General features: G+C 45.6%; 1 protein-coding gene across 1 annotated transcript in view; it reads right to left on the reverse strand.

Annotated features, from left to right (window-relative positions):
• HMCN1 (hemicentin 1) overlaps nt 1–16,243 on the reverse strand; it is a 170,751-nt gene that overhangs the window by 25,238 nt on the left and 129,270 nt on the right. Inside the window, exons 68-74 of the mRNA XM_064720409.1 lie at nt 8,078–8,356; nt 7,257–7,447; nt 6,516–6,597; nt 5,488–5,624; nt 2,447–2,588; nt 1,316–1,460; nt 471–598 (exon numbers count right to left, since the gene is read on the reverse strand). Of these exons, the coding sequence (XP_064576479.1) occupies nt 471–598; nt 1,316–1,460; nt 2,447–2,588; nt 5,488–5,624; nt 6,516–6,597; nt 7,257–7,447; nt 8,078–8,356 (1,104 nt within the window). The remainder of the gene's footprint in view (nt 1–470; nt 599–1,315; nt 1,461–2,446; nt 2,589–5,487; nt 5,625–6,515; nt 6,598–7,256; nt 7,448–8,077; nt 8,357–16,243) is intronic.

The following is a 16,243-nucleotide window of genomic DNA, read 5'->3' on the forward strand; positions in this document are numbered from 1 at the left end:
AACAGAGATGATATTGTTGAGAGACTGAACTAGAAACAAGTTTCAAAAAATGGCCTTGCAAAAAGACCAGATATTTTAGAGAATTAGAGCTGTGAAAGATGCATTGTAGGAAGACCATGTGGGGTAAAATAATAGGTGATTGGTGTTAGAAGTATCAGCAGCCCTGTGTGCTAAAGGTAACAGGCTGAAAAACATTTATAAGGTATTGTAACCTTATAGGAAATAGGAATGGAAATAGGTTGGCTTCTGATAGAATGGTGTTAAGTTTTACATCTTTTATGTCTCACCCTTCAATGAGCCTGATAGTGGAATAACACCTTTTAAAACACCTCTCAGTTGCCCCACCCCTGTAAAGCTGGGACTTTCCAACTATTTCTCCCCTTTTTCTTTAACCAGAGCAGCTAAGAAGGAGCTAAAGTGAGACTGCCTGTGCCAGCAGCAGCCTGCAGCCCGTGGACTGGCTGCCCTACCGAGGACGTGCAGGTCGAGACGCTGGCGCTCGCTGCCCGCGGCGTTGGTGGCCATGCACACGTATCTGCCCGTGTCAGCCACCTGAGCCCAGGGGATGTGCAGGGAGCCATCCTCCAGCACCAAATACCTGCAACACAGCAAACGGGGCTGCCCACCAGCCATCCACAGGACACCCTGCCAGAGCACACAAGAGATGACTCAGGGCACACAGCCAAGGGCCCAAATCAAACATGCATTAATTTGGGCACAGTTTTCTCACTGATTTCATTCTTTCCCAGAACATGCATTTCCCAAAGAAATGATGAAATCTGGCTGACATGGTGATGTCACATAAGTGATACTGGATTTACAGAAAACAGCCAATCCCCTTTTGTTTTGGTTTCTCATTTAACCTTAAAAATCTTAATGCCTGTACTTTTTCTTTGCAATACAACAGAATTGCTTAGTATTTGCTCAGTTCTAGAAAATGCCAAACTTATTCCTTCTAAAACAGTCAGGAGACAGAAACCATTCACTATAACAACAGTTGGTACTAAAACATGTATAAAAATCTTCCTGTATTAGAAAATACGGAATAGCTTTTGGTCTGCATTAAATTGCTTGGCTTCATCCCAAAACTCTGTGTATGTATAAAAATCTAAAGATCTTCCACATTTACTCTTCAAAGTCTCTAATGTCAGAATAATTATATTTGGTTGCCAAAGGCATTTTTTTATCTTTCTTAACAACAAAAAGGTGCAATCTTAGGTGCTGCTATTTTTCTCTAGAACAATTTAATTTTCTGTAATAAATACATTTCTTAAGTAGCAATGAAGAATATTTATGCTAAAATTCTGGACAATACCTGGAATTGTTTCCAGTAAAAACAGCCCCATCCTTCCTCCAGGTGATCCTGGGGGCTGGAACTCCTTCTGCAGCACACTCCAGCAAGGCAGAGGTGTTGATGTGCACCATGACACTCTGGGGGCTGCTCCGGATCGTGGGAGCCACTGCAAGGGAGAACTGCTGATGACACAAAGAAGTAACTCTACATTGTAGTGATTGAAACTGAGCACATGAAAAGAGTTGCAGCAGTGGGTCTGGGCTCACTGCAAAGACAGGAACAAGTTTCTTACCATTCTGGGTGATGGTAATTGCCAAGGTGCAGCAGGAAAGGAGAAAGAAAGTTTGGCTGAAATGCATTGCAAAGGTGAGCTCTGCAAGTTACTCAAAGGGTACCACTGAGCTAAAACAGCATGAGTTCAGCACGTGGAATTCAGCAAGCTAAGGCTGTGGGGATATCCTTGCTTCCTGATTACACACTAACGAGAAAAAAGGACTTTAGCTGGACCAGGTAAGGCCAGTCACTGGGGGCACAGGGTAAGGCAGGGCCCATGTGACTGGGCTGGAAACAGAACAGAAAAAGGGGGAAAAGTTCCTTCCAGTCACGTGAGTAGAATAACTTCTCATCAGACTAGAGGCGAGAAAATAAAAAGGTTTAAAATGGAGTTCAGGGCTATGGTAGCACAGGACAAGTATCAAGCATAAGGCCCCTCAAGCCCTGTCCTCTGCAAGTGCAGAGAAGCTGCCACAACTCTCAAGCCAGCTGTGAAACCTTGTCCCCAGGGTGCCAATCAAATGCTTCAAAGAATTGCTCTGGGTTTGTTCAAGAGCATTTGACAGTGTTCACTGATATGTGATATCACTGGATATGGGTGTTCACTCTGGATGCATCCTGACTCCGTGTCAGGATGATGTCTGGATGCAGCCTCTGCATCCAGGAAGCACAGACAGATGGAGAGTGAGCCATTGCAAGTGCCCAGTAGGTCCCTTAGTCTGGGGCCAGCTGTGGGCTCAGCAGTGGGACATGAGGCCATGCACATGGCCCTACAGTTTGGGCATGGCCTGAGAGGCCAACATATGGCTGCAAAGTGACCACAAATGCTCAGTTCCTGCTGCCTGAACTGCTGCAAAGCCCAAGGTTGCCCGAGGTTACCGTGCACTGCCAGCAGGAACTCCCTGGTGGTCTCCCCTGCCACGTTCCTGGCCACACAGGTGTATCTGGCAGTGTCCCCCAGCTCGGCGTTGTTGATCTGCAGGTACCTCCCGCTGGACAGGATCCGCAGCCGGGGCCCTCCCTGCGGGCACACAGACACAGGCAGGGCTTTAGTCCTTCACTGCTGGCCCCTCTGCACAGAACATCTGCTCTGCACAGCACTGACAGCCAGCAGAGAAGGGCACCAATGAACCAGGGACTGAGCTCACTCCTGCCTTTACATCCCTGAAGAGAAAAGGGTGAAGAAAGCTTTTAAATCTTAGCATTGCCTACTGGTTCTCCATTGAAACCCATAGTGAGGCTTGTGCCTGAAGAAGGCAGCTGTTACAGAGCCAAAAGGCTTTGGAGCTTTTATAGAAAGGGGCACTTAATAGCACATGATTAATTTCATTTATCTTGTTATCTATGCACACTACAGGCAGAAGGAATCAAAGTTTCTCTACACTGCCAGCATCACAGTCTGGCTCAGCTGGGAGGCAGCACAGGCTTAGCCAGCTCAGTTTACCAGCCAGGAGTTCACCAGCCAGCAGTCCTGAGCACAGGCTGCCCCTCTTCCCAACCCTGCAGTGACTCCACAGCCCCTGCCAGGAGCCAGTTCAGTGAGAGCTTCACCACACCCAGCCTGGGTTGTGTCTGCATCAATCACTGGCAGCAACATCAGCTACGAGTGCTCAGAAACCTGACTGGACAAAAACCAGCAGGAAAAAGAGTACAAATGCAGCTTTTCCAGTATGTGCTACCCACCCTCTGGAACTAAAGCTGACATTTCCTTCTACTCTTCTGGGTAGAGGGTCTGAGAAGGGCACCCCAGAGAGATGAAACTCCTCTGGCTCTGCACAAGCACCCTGGTACTCTGCTCTCAACCCAGGCACCAGCTCCAAGGCTGCAGTGCAGGGCTGGAGCTCTCAGGTGACACAAGTCACCACCAGGGTGGGTTACTGGCAGATTCTGGGCTATCACTGGCCTTTCCTGTTGAGAACACAACCTGTGGGATTGTTTCTAAACACAGAAATCTAGAGATAACAGAAGACAGAGGATGAAGCTATAACTTAATCCTTAGGCTCTACTCAAAGTAAGCCAGAAAACTCATGTTGGGAAAAAAAATACAAACTCAGAAAGTATTTTAGTGTTTGAAAAAAGCCAGTTTAGGCCAGGAGGCTTCTATTCTTAGGTCTCAATGTGCAGTTCCAAAATCCCTCAAGAGTGCCACAGCTTCAAAGCTGCTGGAGGCCAGATCTTTCCATAGCTCTGCTGCACAATTCCATCACTCAGCACCCAGAGATGGACTAGGGCAGGCCTCACCTCAAAATCTGCCCAGTGGAAGACAACAAAAGCAGGAGGAATGACAACCTCCACAAAGCTGCTTCACACAACCAGTGATATTTGAATTGAAATAACACTGCAGGCTGAGAACCTGCCTTTCTCCAGCCCTCTCCTGTCACTGTGACACCTCCACTTCTCCAGGCAAGGAGCATGATCTGCCAAGGAGCTCCTCACCTTTACTCCCACACCCAAGGACACCCATTTCCAGCTGCTCAGGATTAGTCACTGTTACTTTTCTTTGGGGTTGAGAAAGCAACTGGACACTGGGGAGAATATTGATTTCTCCTGATGTCTAGCATATGAGCTCATGGGTGGGCAGGCCCTGGCACAGGGTGCCCAGAGAAGCTGTGGCTGTCCCTGGATCCCCCAGGAAGTGTCCAAGGTCAGGTTGGATGGGGCTTGGAGCAACCTGGGATAGGGGAAGGTGTCCCTGCCCATGGCAGTGGGTGGGACTGGATGGGCTTTGAAGCTTCAGCCCTCACATTCTGACATGAGTTCATGAGGCAGGAGGAGAACTAACAGTGCAAAGATAATTCCCAGGTTACCATCTGAGCATCTCTGGCTGTCACAATGTTCCTCTACTTTTGTTTTCTGGTGAATATTTCTAACAGGAGCTGCTTTTCATGGTTTATGTTCCCTAAGCACTGCTTTCCAAACACAAGCTTTCCAATGAAGGCCAAGGCAAAAAGCATTCATATATTTAATTTCCAAGCTTTGTTCAATTTTGTTTTCATTTAAAAACCTCACCACCCAATTAGAGAATTAACTGTCCAGAAGTAGAATGGTCCTTTTAAATTTGTTTCCAGTTGCTTCCTGGGCTATATTAAAATCATGGTCCCTAGCAGCACTTTTTAAGACATGTTCACCCACCAGATCCTTCTTCCAGTTACATTTAATTCTTCTAAATCAACCACAGAGAAAGAGTCTGAGGAATGACATGTCAGAGGAAAGCAAACAAGCAAAACCTTGGGTGAAGATTTAGTGATGGATCACAGATAAAGGAGAAAATTCATAATCTGTATTTGTTTCTTCTTTATTAATGAACAAAGGTTGAGAGAAAATTTTTAATTAATAACTGAACCTTAATGTTCAGCTAAGAAGGACCTGTTCTGTGAGTGGTCCCAAGGATGGAAAAGAAAAATTTCTTTTCTTATAAACCATCCTCACCTTATTAATTGTCTCTCAACCAGCAAAGACTCTCTGCCTTGCCATGGCACTATGGAATTCTGAGCGGGAAAGATGCACTTGGTACAAAACCCATTTTCTTTTAAAGAACTTCAATTCCTTTCTAAATGCTACTAGAGTAGGAGGATGCATAATATAGCCAAAGGAAACATAGAGTGCAGTCTTGTCTCAGCTACCTTTCCTGGGAAGCCATTCAGGAGTTTACCGAAGGCTTCTAGCATTGCTCAGAGGATCCAGGAGGAGCAAGGGATCCCCCTAAAGGAAAAAAGAACAAGTAACAGCGGGATGGCCACTCCACCCACTGGCTCTGGGGGCTCATTGGGGCTGACTGCAGGCACTGGGGCTACCCAGCTGCTCTGAGCTGGGGGATTGTGACTCGGGCTGAGGGCTGCGTGAGCAGAGCAGGACACCTGGAGCACTGCTGTGACAATGCAGCGAGCAGAAGGCCAGCACCAAGGCTGGCAGCTCAGTACCTCCAGCAGCTCTCCATTCTTCAGCCAGGAGATGGTGGGAGGGGGCACAGCGTCCGACCTGCACTCCAGAATAGCCTGGCTGTTCTGCAGCACCGCCAGCTCCTGGGGCCCTCCAGTACCGGCAATGTTGGGGGGAACTGGGACAAAACACAGAGAACAAAATCAACACCACACATATGAACTGTCAAGAAAAATACTGATTGAAAACTTCCAGTTTATCTCAAGTTTAAAATAAATGCAAAGCTGTGGTATCATTAATTAATTTTTCCTCTCAATACTTGTGTTAAATATAGCAGTATATTTCACATGTCTGTAGAGCGAGCATAGTAAACTTGATCCAGCCAATACTGACATCTGTGAGCTTCTTGGATATTCAAAATAGGACTTGGAATTGTAACACAAATCAGGTGGAACCTCCCTTCTTATTGTGTTGTCACCATGATATTTTCTGAAAAATCCTCTTTGCCCAGGATTTTCTCCTGGGAAGGTGAGAAGCCTCAGAGAGGAATGAAAACAAGAATTATCTGATTGCTGCTCCTGCATTTGCTGCTTTGAAATGTGGCTTTGACATTGTTTACCAACAGGTGAATGTTTGATTGGTTCCATGTGAATTGTTCTAATTTAATGACCAATCATGGTCCAGCTCAGCCTCAGTGTCGAGGCTCTGAGGAGTCATGGATTTTTCTTTATCATTCTTGTTAAGCTTTCTGATGTATCCTTTCTTTAGTATAGTTTTAGTATAGCATTCTTTTCATATAATATTATATAGTATCATATCATAAAATAAAATAATAAATCAGCCTTCTGAGACATGGAGTCAAATTCATCTCTTCCCTCATCCTGGGGACCCTGACAAACACCACACTGTGTATCACATTCAGAATAACCATCTTGAATGAGAAACACTATTATGATCATATCACAGAATATTTCATCTTTAGGAATATGTGTTTGTTACCTGAGATGATGACATGTACCTTTGCAGTTTACAGTTTGAGGAAATTTTTTTTTTCCTAAATTAAACTTACCATGCACTCGTACTAAATACTCCTTGTCATCATCTCCTGCCGGGCTAGATGCTAAACATGTGTATCTTCCTGTGTCCTCCACCTGGAAACACAGGAACAATTTCAGCACAAACTCCAGATTATGGGAAAAATTCAGCAAAATCAAGAAATACAAACACAGTAACAACATACAACAGGCAGCACTTGAACACAAGCACAGGAGACACAGAACACCTGGAAAGAAAGTAATGGAGTTGTTGAATAGTTCTTTATTTCGCTTTGATGGGGTTATTCAGAGATATCTCAGGAGCTGCAGGACTCCCTACCTAAAATCTCACTGGATAATGTGTATCCAGCACTGAAGATGGAACTGGCTATAGGGATCCACCTAAGGAAGGCTCAGGTTTGGGTACTGAGGAAATCCTTTTGCGCACACAGTCATTAACATCTTCTCCTTCCTATGAACTCCTCATTGTACAGCCCAGAAGTGTTTCTTTCACAAACAAAAACAAAACAAGCAGCAATCAATCCCAAGCTTTATCTCACTTCTGTCTGGGGAAATTCACCTGGGCATCCACAGCTGGACCCAGCCTTAGGTTATTGATGCAGGTTTTTAAAGGTTCTTTGACCTGGGCCATTCTCTAACCACAAATGCAGGTGGGTGAATTTCAGGGGTTTTTAGGACAGCTCTGAGGATGGTCCTAAGGTAGGAACCATTTTAGGGATTGCAGAACTGAGCCTATTTTGAAACAAACACTCTACCTGAGCACTGGTTATTCGGAGGGCTTCTCTTAGCACGTGAATATTGTCAGTCTGCAGCAGTGGGCGCCCATCCTTCATCCATGAGATTTTGGGCACTGGGATGCCAGAGGAGATGCAGAGAAGTTCAAGTGGGTTGTTAACAATGACAGAGAGCTCTTCTGGTTCATCTGAACCATTGATATGAGGAGGCTCTGTAGAAGGAAAAACATTCCAGTTCTTTATGGACTCAAAACACCTGTAAAAACAGACTGATCTTGTGGGTAGAGTCTGTAACATTAGTCTACATGGAATTATTTCTGAATGTATCATGAACTCACTGAGGAACTCAGGTAATTTCTATCTAATTCTGCCTAATAATTTGCATATTTTATTACTTAGAAAAAATTTTAAAAAATACAGATAAAATTATATACTTTCAGCAAATATATTTATCAGCCTTTTAACTGTTGTGCTTTCAGCTGTGCATCTCCCTATCAAGCCAAATTTCTGCTGAGCAAAGTTACTAATTTATAGCATATAATTATATGAATTATAGCACATTTCAGTACTTGGGAAATACATAGTGTAATTGCACATTCACACATCTTTAGGTATCTTTCATTTCCTTATTCCTCTCATTTATCATTATAAAAATGACCAGGCTGGACAGGGCTTGCAGCAACCTGGGCTAGTGGAAGGTGTCCCTGCTCATTCAGGGGGTGAAACTGGATGGGCTTTAAGGTCCCTCCCAACCCAAACCGCTCTGTGATTCTGTGAGCCTGTGGAAACGCTCCTTATCCCTGGAGGTGTTTAAAGTGTCATGCTGACAGGTGAGCACTCACCCAGCACCTTGAGGACGAAGTGCTTGCTGCTGTGCCCAGCGGCGTTGGAGGCCACGCAGGTGTATCTGCCCGTGTCTGCAGGCTCTGCCCCCAGCACCTGCAGCACCATCCCGCGCCTGCCGGAGCTCAGGCGGGTCCCGGGGGGCAGGGCCAGGCCATCCTTGAGCCACGATACGCTGGGGACAGGGGAGCCATCGCTCACACAGCCCAGCACGGCCGTGTCACCCCGCAGCACCAGCACCTCCTCCGTGCCCCCGGCGTTGTCCAGGCTGGGCGGCACTGCGGGGACACAGCTCAGTCACACACAGGAGAGGGGCACTGCAGGGACAGGGCTCAGTCACACATGGGACAGGGACAGGGGGCAGAGCTCAGTCACACATGGGACAGGGACAGGGGACAGAGCTCAGTCACACACGGGACAGAGCTCAGTCACACATGGGACAGGGACAGAGCTCAGTCACATCCAGCACAGGGACAGAGCTCAGTCACACATGGGACTGGGGGACAGAGCTCAGTCACACACAGGAGAGGCACTGTGGGGATATATCTCAGTCACACACAGCACAGTGAGACAGAGTAGGTGAAGTGTCTGGGAGAGGTGAAGGGTCTGTGGAGCTAAAGCTGAAGGAGAGGCCGCGTTCCAGAGACAGCGAGGAGACAGAGAAAGAAAAACAGAAAAACCACGAGGTCAATCTGCCCCCGACCTAGGAATTCCTCCGATAAAGAAGAATTAGTGCTAAGTGTCATGCAAGATGAATATGTATGAACTTATTGTGAAACTGTATGCATATGCATTTGGAAGGGGGATAAAAGGAGGTCTGAAATCTTCAGGGGTACGCATGCCCTTTTGGGGAGTCTTGCGTCCGGCGCGCGTCGTAATAAAAGCATACCGGGCTTTACAACTTTTACAAGTTGTGAGGTTTCTTCTTTTCTCCGCAAAACATTTTGGCGAGCCAAGGCAGGAGTTCTCTGTCCCCGCGGGGGCAGGGGGGATAGACGGACCTCCAAGGCGCGCCCCAGGATTTTTTCCTGGTGGGGCTCCGCTTGTCTCAACTTGCCACCTGCGAGGACAGACAACGACCCGCTGGCCTGCGGAGGAGAATACGGTATGTATGGGGCCCCAGGGGGGGAAGAACAAGGAAAGAACAAGGGAATTAACGACCCAGAGACGTCTGGGATCAGCCGATAGAGCGGCTGTATTAGAGACGGGGTTCGTTCCATCGTCCTGATAGAGCAGGACTGCCAGCGGCTCCGGGGTAAGCTAGCTGCAGCTGATAGAGCGGCTGTATTAGAGACGGGGTTCGTCGCCTCGTCGTCCTGATAGAGCAGGACTGCCAGCGGCTCCGGGGGTAAGCCGGGTGAACCCGTGTATGCGTGTATTAGAATTCAGATTCTGATAGGGCAGAGCTGAATTCGCGTATGTTTCTTCTGTTTGTGCGTGTGTGAGTGGTGTCCGGACACTGTGTTGCTGTATGGTTAATGTGTGTGGCCAGTGCACTGTGTTTGTGATCGTGCAGGTGATATGTGTATGGTGTATAAAAGAGAGTAAATCTACAGTGCCCTACAGTGCGGGGATGGGTCAGTACTCCCCGTGTTTGAAGCAGCCGAGTGAGGCCAGAGGCGCCGGCTGCAGCAGGCTGCGGGGGCAGGGAGAGAAGTGCCCGCGGAGAAGTGAGTGGAGGAATGTCAGTGATGGTATTTATCGTGTTTGAATGTAGTGATTTGTGTAGATTTGGTACATTTTAACCGTGAGTATGAGCTCAGAGAGTTCCTTTGCCTTGGATGTTTGGACTTGATCTCTAGACTGTGTGCTGTTATTTTGATTGTGTCCAAGAAAAATTGATTTGAGTAAATGCCGAATTATGGTGTGCTGTGTTGTGTTGAGAAAAGTGAGCACTTTGAGAAATATGCCCTTTCCCAGTGATTTTGTGTGGTGATTTTCTTCCGCTGCATTGTGGTAATTTGATTCTCAGACTGTATAGTGGTGTTTGTGGAGATTTTAAGATTTTGTTGCAACAAGAGTAGCATTTTACATAGGAGAGCTATAGTACGGTGATTTATGTTTAACTTCGATAAAGTGAGTTAAAGGAATTCCAAGAATTCTCCCCCTCACAGCAATTCAAGCCATGGCTCTAGTGAATTTGAGATAAGGCGGGGGGGGGGGGGGGAGTGCGTGTGTCTGTGTCTGCAGGTATATCAGAGTTTTGGCTGTGACTAGCACAGCCCTTTTGCAAAGCAGCAAAACAAGTGTAAGTAGACACAGTGCTTAATTAGATTGTGCAAGAAGAGAACTAGAAAAGACTGATATTTTGTAAAACAGAGTTTATATAGAAGGGATGAATGAGATGAATTAGTTAATGAGACTTATGAGATTTATGAGACTTCGGTTGGTACTGCAGTAAGTCTTTACTGGAAACAATCTGCTGAAAGGATTTAAAGTTCTCTGTAATAAACAGAGTAGCCAGCCTTTGTGGGCAATTTTGGGGAGCCTTTGGTACATCAAGAGGCTAGCAGGCTGTGTGAGGTGACAGTGGCTGCGCCCTGGGCACAGGGACAGCTCTGGCTGCCCTGTCTCCCCAGGGAACACGGGAATGGCCTGTGGGCAAAAGCTGGATGTGCAGGTATTATTGCAGTGCGGTGTTTATGAGAAACACTGGTATTGCTGTTTTGCTGTTCCAATAAGTGTCAGGGTACACGCCCCGAGTGTAAATTAAAGGTTTCTGGTCAAGCGGATTCAGAACCTAAGGTCTTAGAGCTTGTGTGTGGGAATCACATCTGATACCTGCCACCTGGAGCTGTGTATAGGAGGAAAACTGAGAAACTACTGTGAAGGTCTGTAAAAAGGTTTGAATGGAAGCGGGATAGGGCAAGGAGAAATAAATAATAAGAACTGACCAGAGCAAACAGGTTCCTAAATTAGCCCCTTTTGGGAGGGGCTCATTGGGAGGAGGTTGCCAGTAAGAGCAGCTCAGAAAATAAAAAGATTTATAGTGCTTCATTGCTGTTAGTACTGTTTTATAATAGGAAGATAAATGGGATAGTTTTTGTATGCTGAAATGTCTTTTGTTTTAAGAAATCACCCAGAATGACAAAGAGACTGTGAGATCAGACTGCTCTCTGGTCTTGGCCCCTGAAAAGGAAAACAAGGCAAAGAGAAAGCAAATCAAACATGTTGTTCAGCATGCAGCATAAGATAGCAACGTATGAAATCAGGCAAGGGTTATCACGCTGAAATGCGAAGCAATCACAGTTCGCAAAATGAGTACATATGATTTGTAAAGGCTTCCTCCCAAGGTAAGGGAGGAGGGGTAAAGGTAACCTTCCCAAAAGGGAAGAATTTTTGTCAGCACAAGGGTCATGTGTTCAGTTTTAAATAAAGCTTTAGTACCTGTGGAGAATGTTTATGTTGTAGTGTGGGGAATGAACAACTGGCCAGTCTGAAAAGGCATACTTTTGCAAACCTTTAAAGTAACATGTGTACTATGTGTACCTAAAAGCTTTTGTACAATTCGCTCAATTTGCTAAACATTCTCAAATGAGAAAGGTTACTCTGGAGGCAAATAATATAAAGATGTTAGGCTTAATATTAACAGACACTGAAATTAAGAAAGACATTAGTAAGGAGATATTAGAATAAGTAAATAAGTGTTTTCAAGGGTATGGGCCTCTGCTGCACCAGGGAGAGTGAAAGATGCTCCCCCATGGGATGCTTCCCCATCAAGCTTAATGAAAGAACACAACCAGTGAGAACTGAGTAGTACCCTCAAAAGGAAGGTAAGGAAGGAATCAGTCCAATAACTGGTAGTACTGGATTAAGGGCTGTCAATAAGATAACACAGAATTTGTACCCTGTGGTAGCAAATCCATAGACCTTACTAACTTGTTTAACACCTGAGCTAACCTGGTTCACTGTTTTAGGTCTAAGAGATGCCTTCTTTTGCCTCCCTATCCATGAAGCCAGCCAGAACATTTTTGCATTCAAACACAAGCTCACACAGTCCATGTGCCTGAAGGCTTCAAAATTCTCCACTCCGATTGGAGAATAGCTTGCAAGGACCCAGAGTCCCAGGAAGCTCCACAAGAGGAAAGGAGGCTGTTGCAGTACATAGATGGTCTTCTAGTAGCCACTCGGACGAGGGAAGCAAGAGAAGCCTGGACGGTAAGCCTTTTGAATTTCCTAGGACTCCAAGGATGCAGAGTCTCAAAGAAAAAGGCACAGGTAGTGAAACAGAAGGTAATCTACCTGGAGTAAGAAGTGAGTGCTGAGCAGCAGACTTTAAGGCAGGGAAGCCCTATGCCAAACCCTGAACCCCAGACAACGAAAGAACTCCAAACCTTCTTAGGCATGGCAGTGTAGTGCCAGCTGTGGGTTCATAATTGTGGACTGTTCTCCAGACCCCTCTATGCTCTTATTGCCAATGGGAACTGAGATCTCCAGTGGACAAGAGACACCACACGGGCCTTTCGCCAGCTAGAGAGTCCCCTCATGTTGGCTCCAGCTTTGAAACTTCCAGATGTAAGTAAAGCATTCTTTCTATTTTTCCATGCAAGGAATTGCTCTGGGAATATTGGCTCAGGACTTGGGTCCATACCGGAGGGCAGTTGCTTACCTCTCTAAGCAACTAGATGCAACAGCCAAAGGATAGCCAGGTTGCCTCAGAGCTGTAGCAGCAGTTGTGCTGAACATTCAAGAGGCACACAAGTTTATCCTGGGACAAAAATGACTGTGCTAGTGTCCCACACAGTGTCTGCAGTACTGGAAGTAAAGGATGGCCACTGGCTTTTCACCAGAGAGGTTTCTGAAATACCAGGCCATCATGGTAGAGCAAGATGATGGAGAGATAGTGGTGACTAATATTGTCAACCCAGCTTCTTTTCTCAGTGGAATCAAGGAGAAGCAGTACACCATGATTGCCTAGAGACCACTGAAGCTACCTACTCCAGCCGCCCAGACTTAAAGGACACTCCTCCGGACGATGCAGAGACCTGGTTCACTGACAAGAAAGCGACATTGCAAAGTTCACAGTGACTACCTGCAGAGAGGTAATAGAGTGTGGACCCTTACCAACAGGTACCTCTGCAGAGGATGCTGAGATAAATGCATGGACCCATGCCTTAGAAACAGCAAAAGGCATTCAGAGTTGTGCATGCACATGGAGCCATCTGGAAGGAGAGGGGACTGCTGACCTCACAGGGAAAGAAGAGACAATCCAGCAGCTGGAAGCAGTTCAGTTACCTGAAAAGGTATATTAAGGCACACCAGAGAGTGAGCTTAAAATTGGAGGAAAGAAATGAGCTGGCGGATGGAGAGGCAAAGAAAGCAGCAAAGGGTGAGGTACAGATTTTCCTCGAAGGTAAGCCATAATACAATAATACTAACCAAAAGAGATGTACAACTGCAAGGGGTGGGCTACCATTGAAAGAGAGCTAGTAATCCCTTCCCATTTTCGTGGTTACTAGTGAAGGAAGGGCACTAGAAAACACACTAGGGCCTAATTACTTAAAGCCTTTTATAGAGTGTGGCTCCTTTCTCAAAATGACCAAGGCTGCGAGTGATACAGAGTGCACTGGAATGAAGTGTTGACTTTGAAGTAGTAATTCCCACAGGCTTTCTAGAACACACATCTGATTGAAAGGGCTGTTGTATCATTGTCAGGAATCTATATGCCACTATCACTCAGGTGAGCTGATAATGTGATCCTTGCCTCCAGACTAACCTCAAAATACCCCCGGGCCAAAACTTGGTCAGACTGGGAGAGGCCATGGGCCTGTATAGCAGTGGCAAATCAACTTTTCAGAACTCCCAAGGAAAGGGGGGTATCAGTATTTACTGGTATTAATAGATACATTTTCAGGGTGGCCAGAAACATTCCCCACCAGAACTGTCAAAGCTCAAGAGGTGACCAGATCATTTTTACAAGAGATAATACCACGCTTCAGAGTTCCAGCCACAATATCCTCAGATAAAGAATCACCTTTCATTTCCAAAATAGTGCAACAGATTAGTAGCCATCTGGGCATAGATTAAGAACTTCACACCCCATACTGCCCCCAATCAAGCGGCCAGGGGAGAGAATGAATCATTTGATTAAGCAGCAAATCGTAAGACTGGGGCAAGAAGCTCTTCCACTAGCACTATTGCAAATTCAAACTAAACCTTTTGAGCTAAAGGAATGCTGAATCCTTTTGGAATGCCTTATAGAAGACAATAGAATACAAGGGGAATGTCCAGAATGTCCACTTACATGGTGGCATTAAGCAAACAGCTCAGAGTAATTGAGAAACTTGTGGCTGGAACTCGGAGCAGGGAGTTGGATAGCCTGGGGTTGATGTATATGTTAAGTCTCTTACAGAGAAGACTTCGGAACCACAGTGGGAGAGACCACTGCAAGTACCTCTCACCACCTTCACCGCAATCAAAATCAAGGAGCAGAATGCTGGATCCATCACTCTCGGGTGAAGAAGGCCCAGAAGCCCCTTCAGGAGTGACACCAGGAGACAATGAACTGAGACTAAAACTTATTCGGGCAAAATGAGTATATTGCGGTCGGGAGTAGCTCATACTTTAGTGTACAGAATTGTTTTGTATGGAATTATAACTGAAGTTTTAGAACTAGAGAGTACCTCTACCCAAAGCAATGCTGAATGGCCTTGGTCCCTGGCATTTAATCAGTATACTGGATCCATAGGAAAACCTTTTGAGATAAAGAAGGTTTATATTAAACATATCTACTGTAGTAATCCACGAGAATCAAGTATGTGAGCAGTAAAAATAGCAAGAACAGGAGCTGTAAACACTTCAAGGAATCTGAAGAGAAGAAATCAAAGTAAAGTGCTTAGTCATCAATAGGATGGCTTATGAGAGACCAGATGTAATTAGTGTCTGAACCTCCCCTGGTGTATATGAGCACCAGGAAGTCTGTGATGACCTAAGTGAATCAGACTGTTGGTGTAATTTCACCCTGACACAGCCTGTAGAAGTGACCTGCCTTTGAGCTCAAGTTACTGTCAGATTTCATTTGAATTCAAAGTGGACACTGCACTTTTTACCACAGCGGGGCCTTATAAGGTGATTTTCCTTATTTATAGCTATCCCTTTTCCTACTGAGATTTGGATCAGTGATCGTCCCAGTCTGAGGTGGTTGGATTCTGCTTAAAAGAGGTAGAGAGAGAGAGACCCCCTCAGAGCTCAGCAGCAGGCTGTAGGATTTTGAGCATCACTTTTGTGCTGAGTGTTTCAAATAGCAGAAACCTGATCCCAGTTTCTTCTGAGGCACTGCAATGAATTTAGGCTTTTCTCTCAAGATTTCCCCTCCATTATCTTCTGCCCTGAACACAGTCCACAGCTTGATCTTAGCTAAGGGCAAGGTGGGTGACCAGGAGAGACATTCCTGCTTGCCACACATCTGGGAAATCAGGTGCTTTGGAGGGAGAGAGAGAAGTTAAGATTCCCTGAAGTCTCTACATTTCAGAACAAACATCTGTCTCAAGTATGACCTAAACCTCTGTCAGATACACTTGTGAAGTGTGTCTGAATTTGTAGTAGGAGCCCAGCACATCCCTCTGGCAGGGAGGGATGATCATGGACAGAAAGCAGTTCCTGTTCCCCATAACAAACATCTAACTGGCATATTAGGGACAAGATTAGGAGTTTTAAATAGAATTGATTCAGAAATACTGATGAATAAACTGGCTGCTGCAGCAGGTAGCCTAACAAATTGAAGCAGCCTTTATAGTAATCTCTACTGGCATTAGGAACTAGCCAGTGACAGATTTCAAAAGTACTGCTAAAGTAAAGAAGTATGAACAGGCCGGGGACCAAGACCACAAATTGATAGTAGAAGCACTTAGTATAGTTCAAGATAATGTGTCTTTAGCTTTCAGTTGTATACAAGCACAGTTATGGATACAAGCAACAGCAGCTCTGATCATATAGGAAAGGGGTGAAGGTAATTTTCCAGCTGAAATTCAGAAAATTGAATGGGATAATGCAATTGATTTTGAAAGGAAGTTTTAATCCTGGTGGATTATGGTGAATTTCACCTATGATCCTATTTCTAATGTGGCCACTGCCTTTGTGCTTACCATATGTAATGCCACTGTTTATGTTATCCATCCCATCATTGCCCTAAGATTAAACCATGAAGAAACAACACACTATCCTTC

The sequence above is a fragment of the Zonotrichia leucophrys genome, chromosome 8, assembly GCF_028769735.1.
Source record: "Zonotrichia leucophrys gambelii isolate GWCS_2022_RI chromosome 8, RI_Zleu_2.0, whole genome shotgun sequence".
NCBI lineage: Eukaryota > Metazoa > Chordata > Aves > Passeriformes > Passerellidae > Zonotrichia > Zonotrichia leucophrys.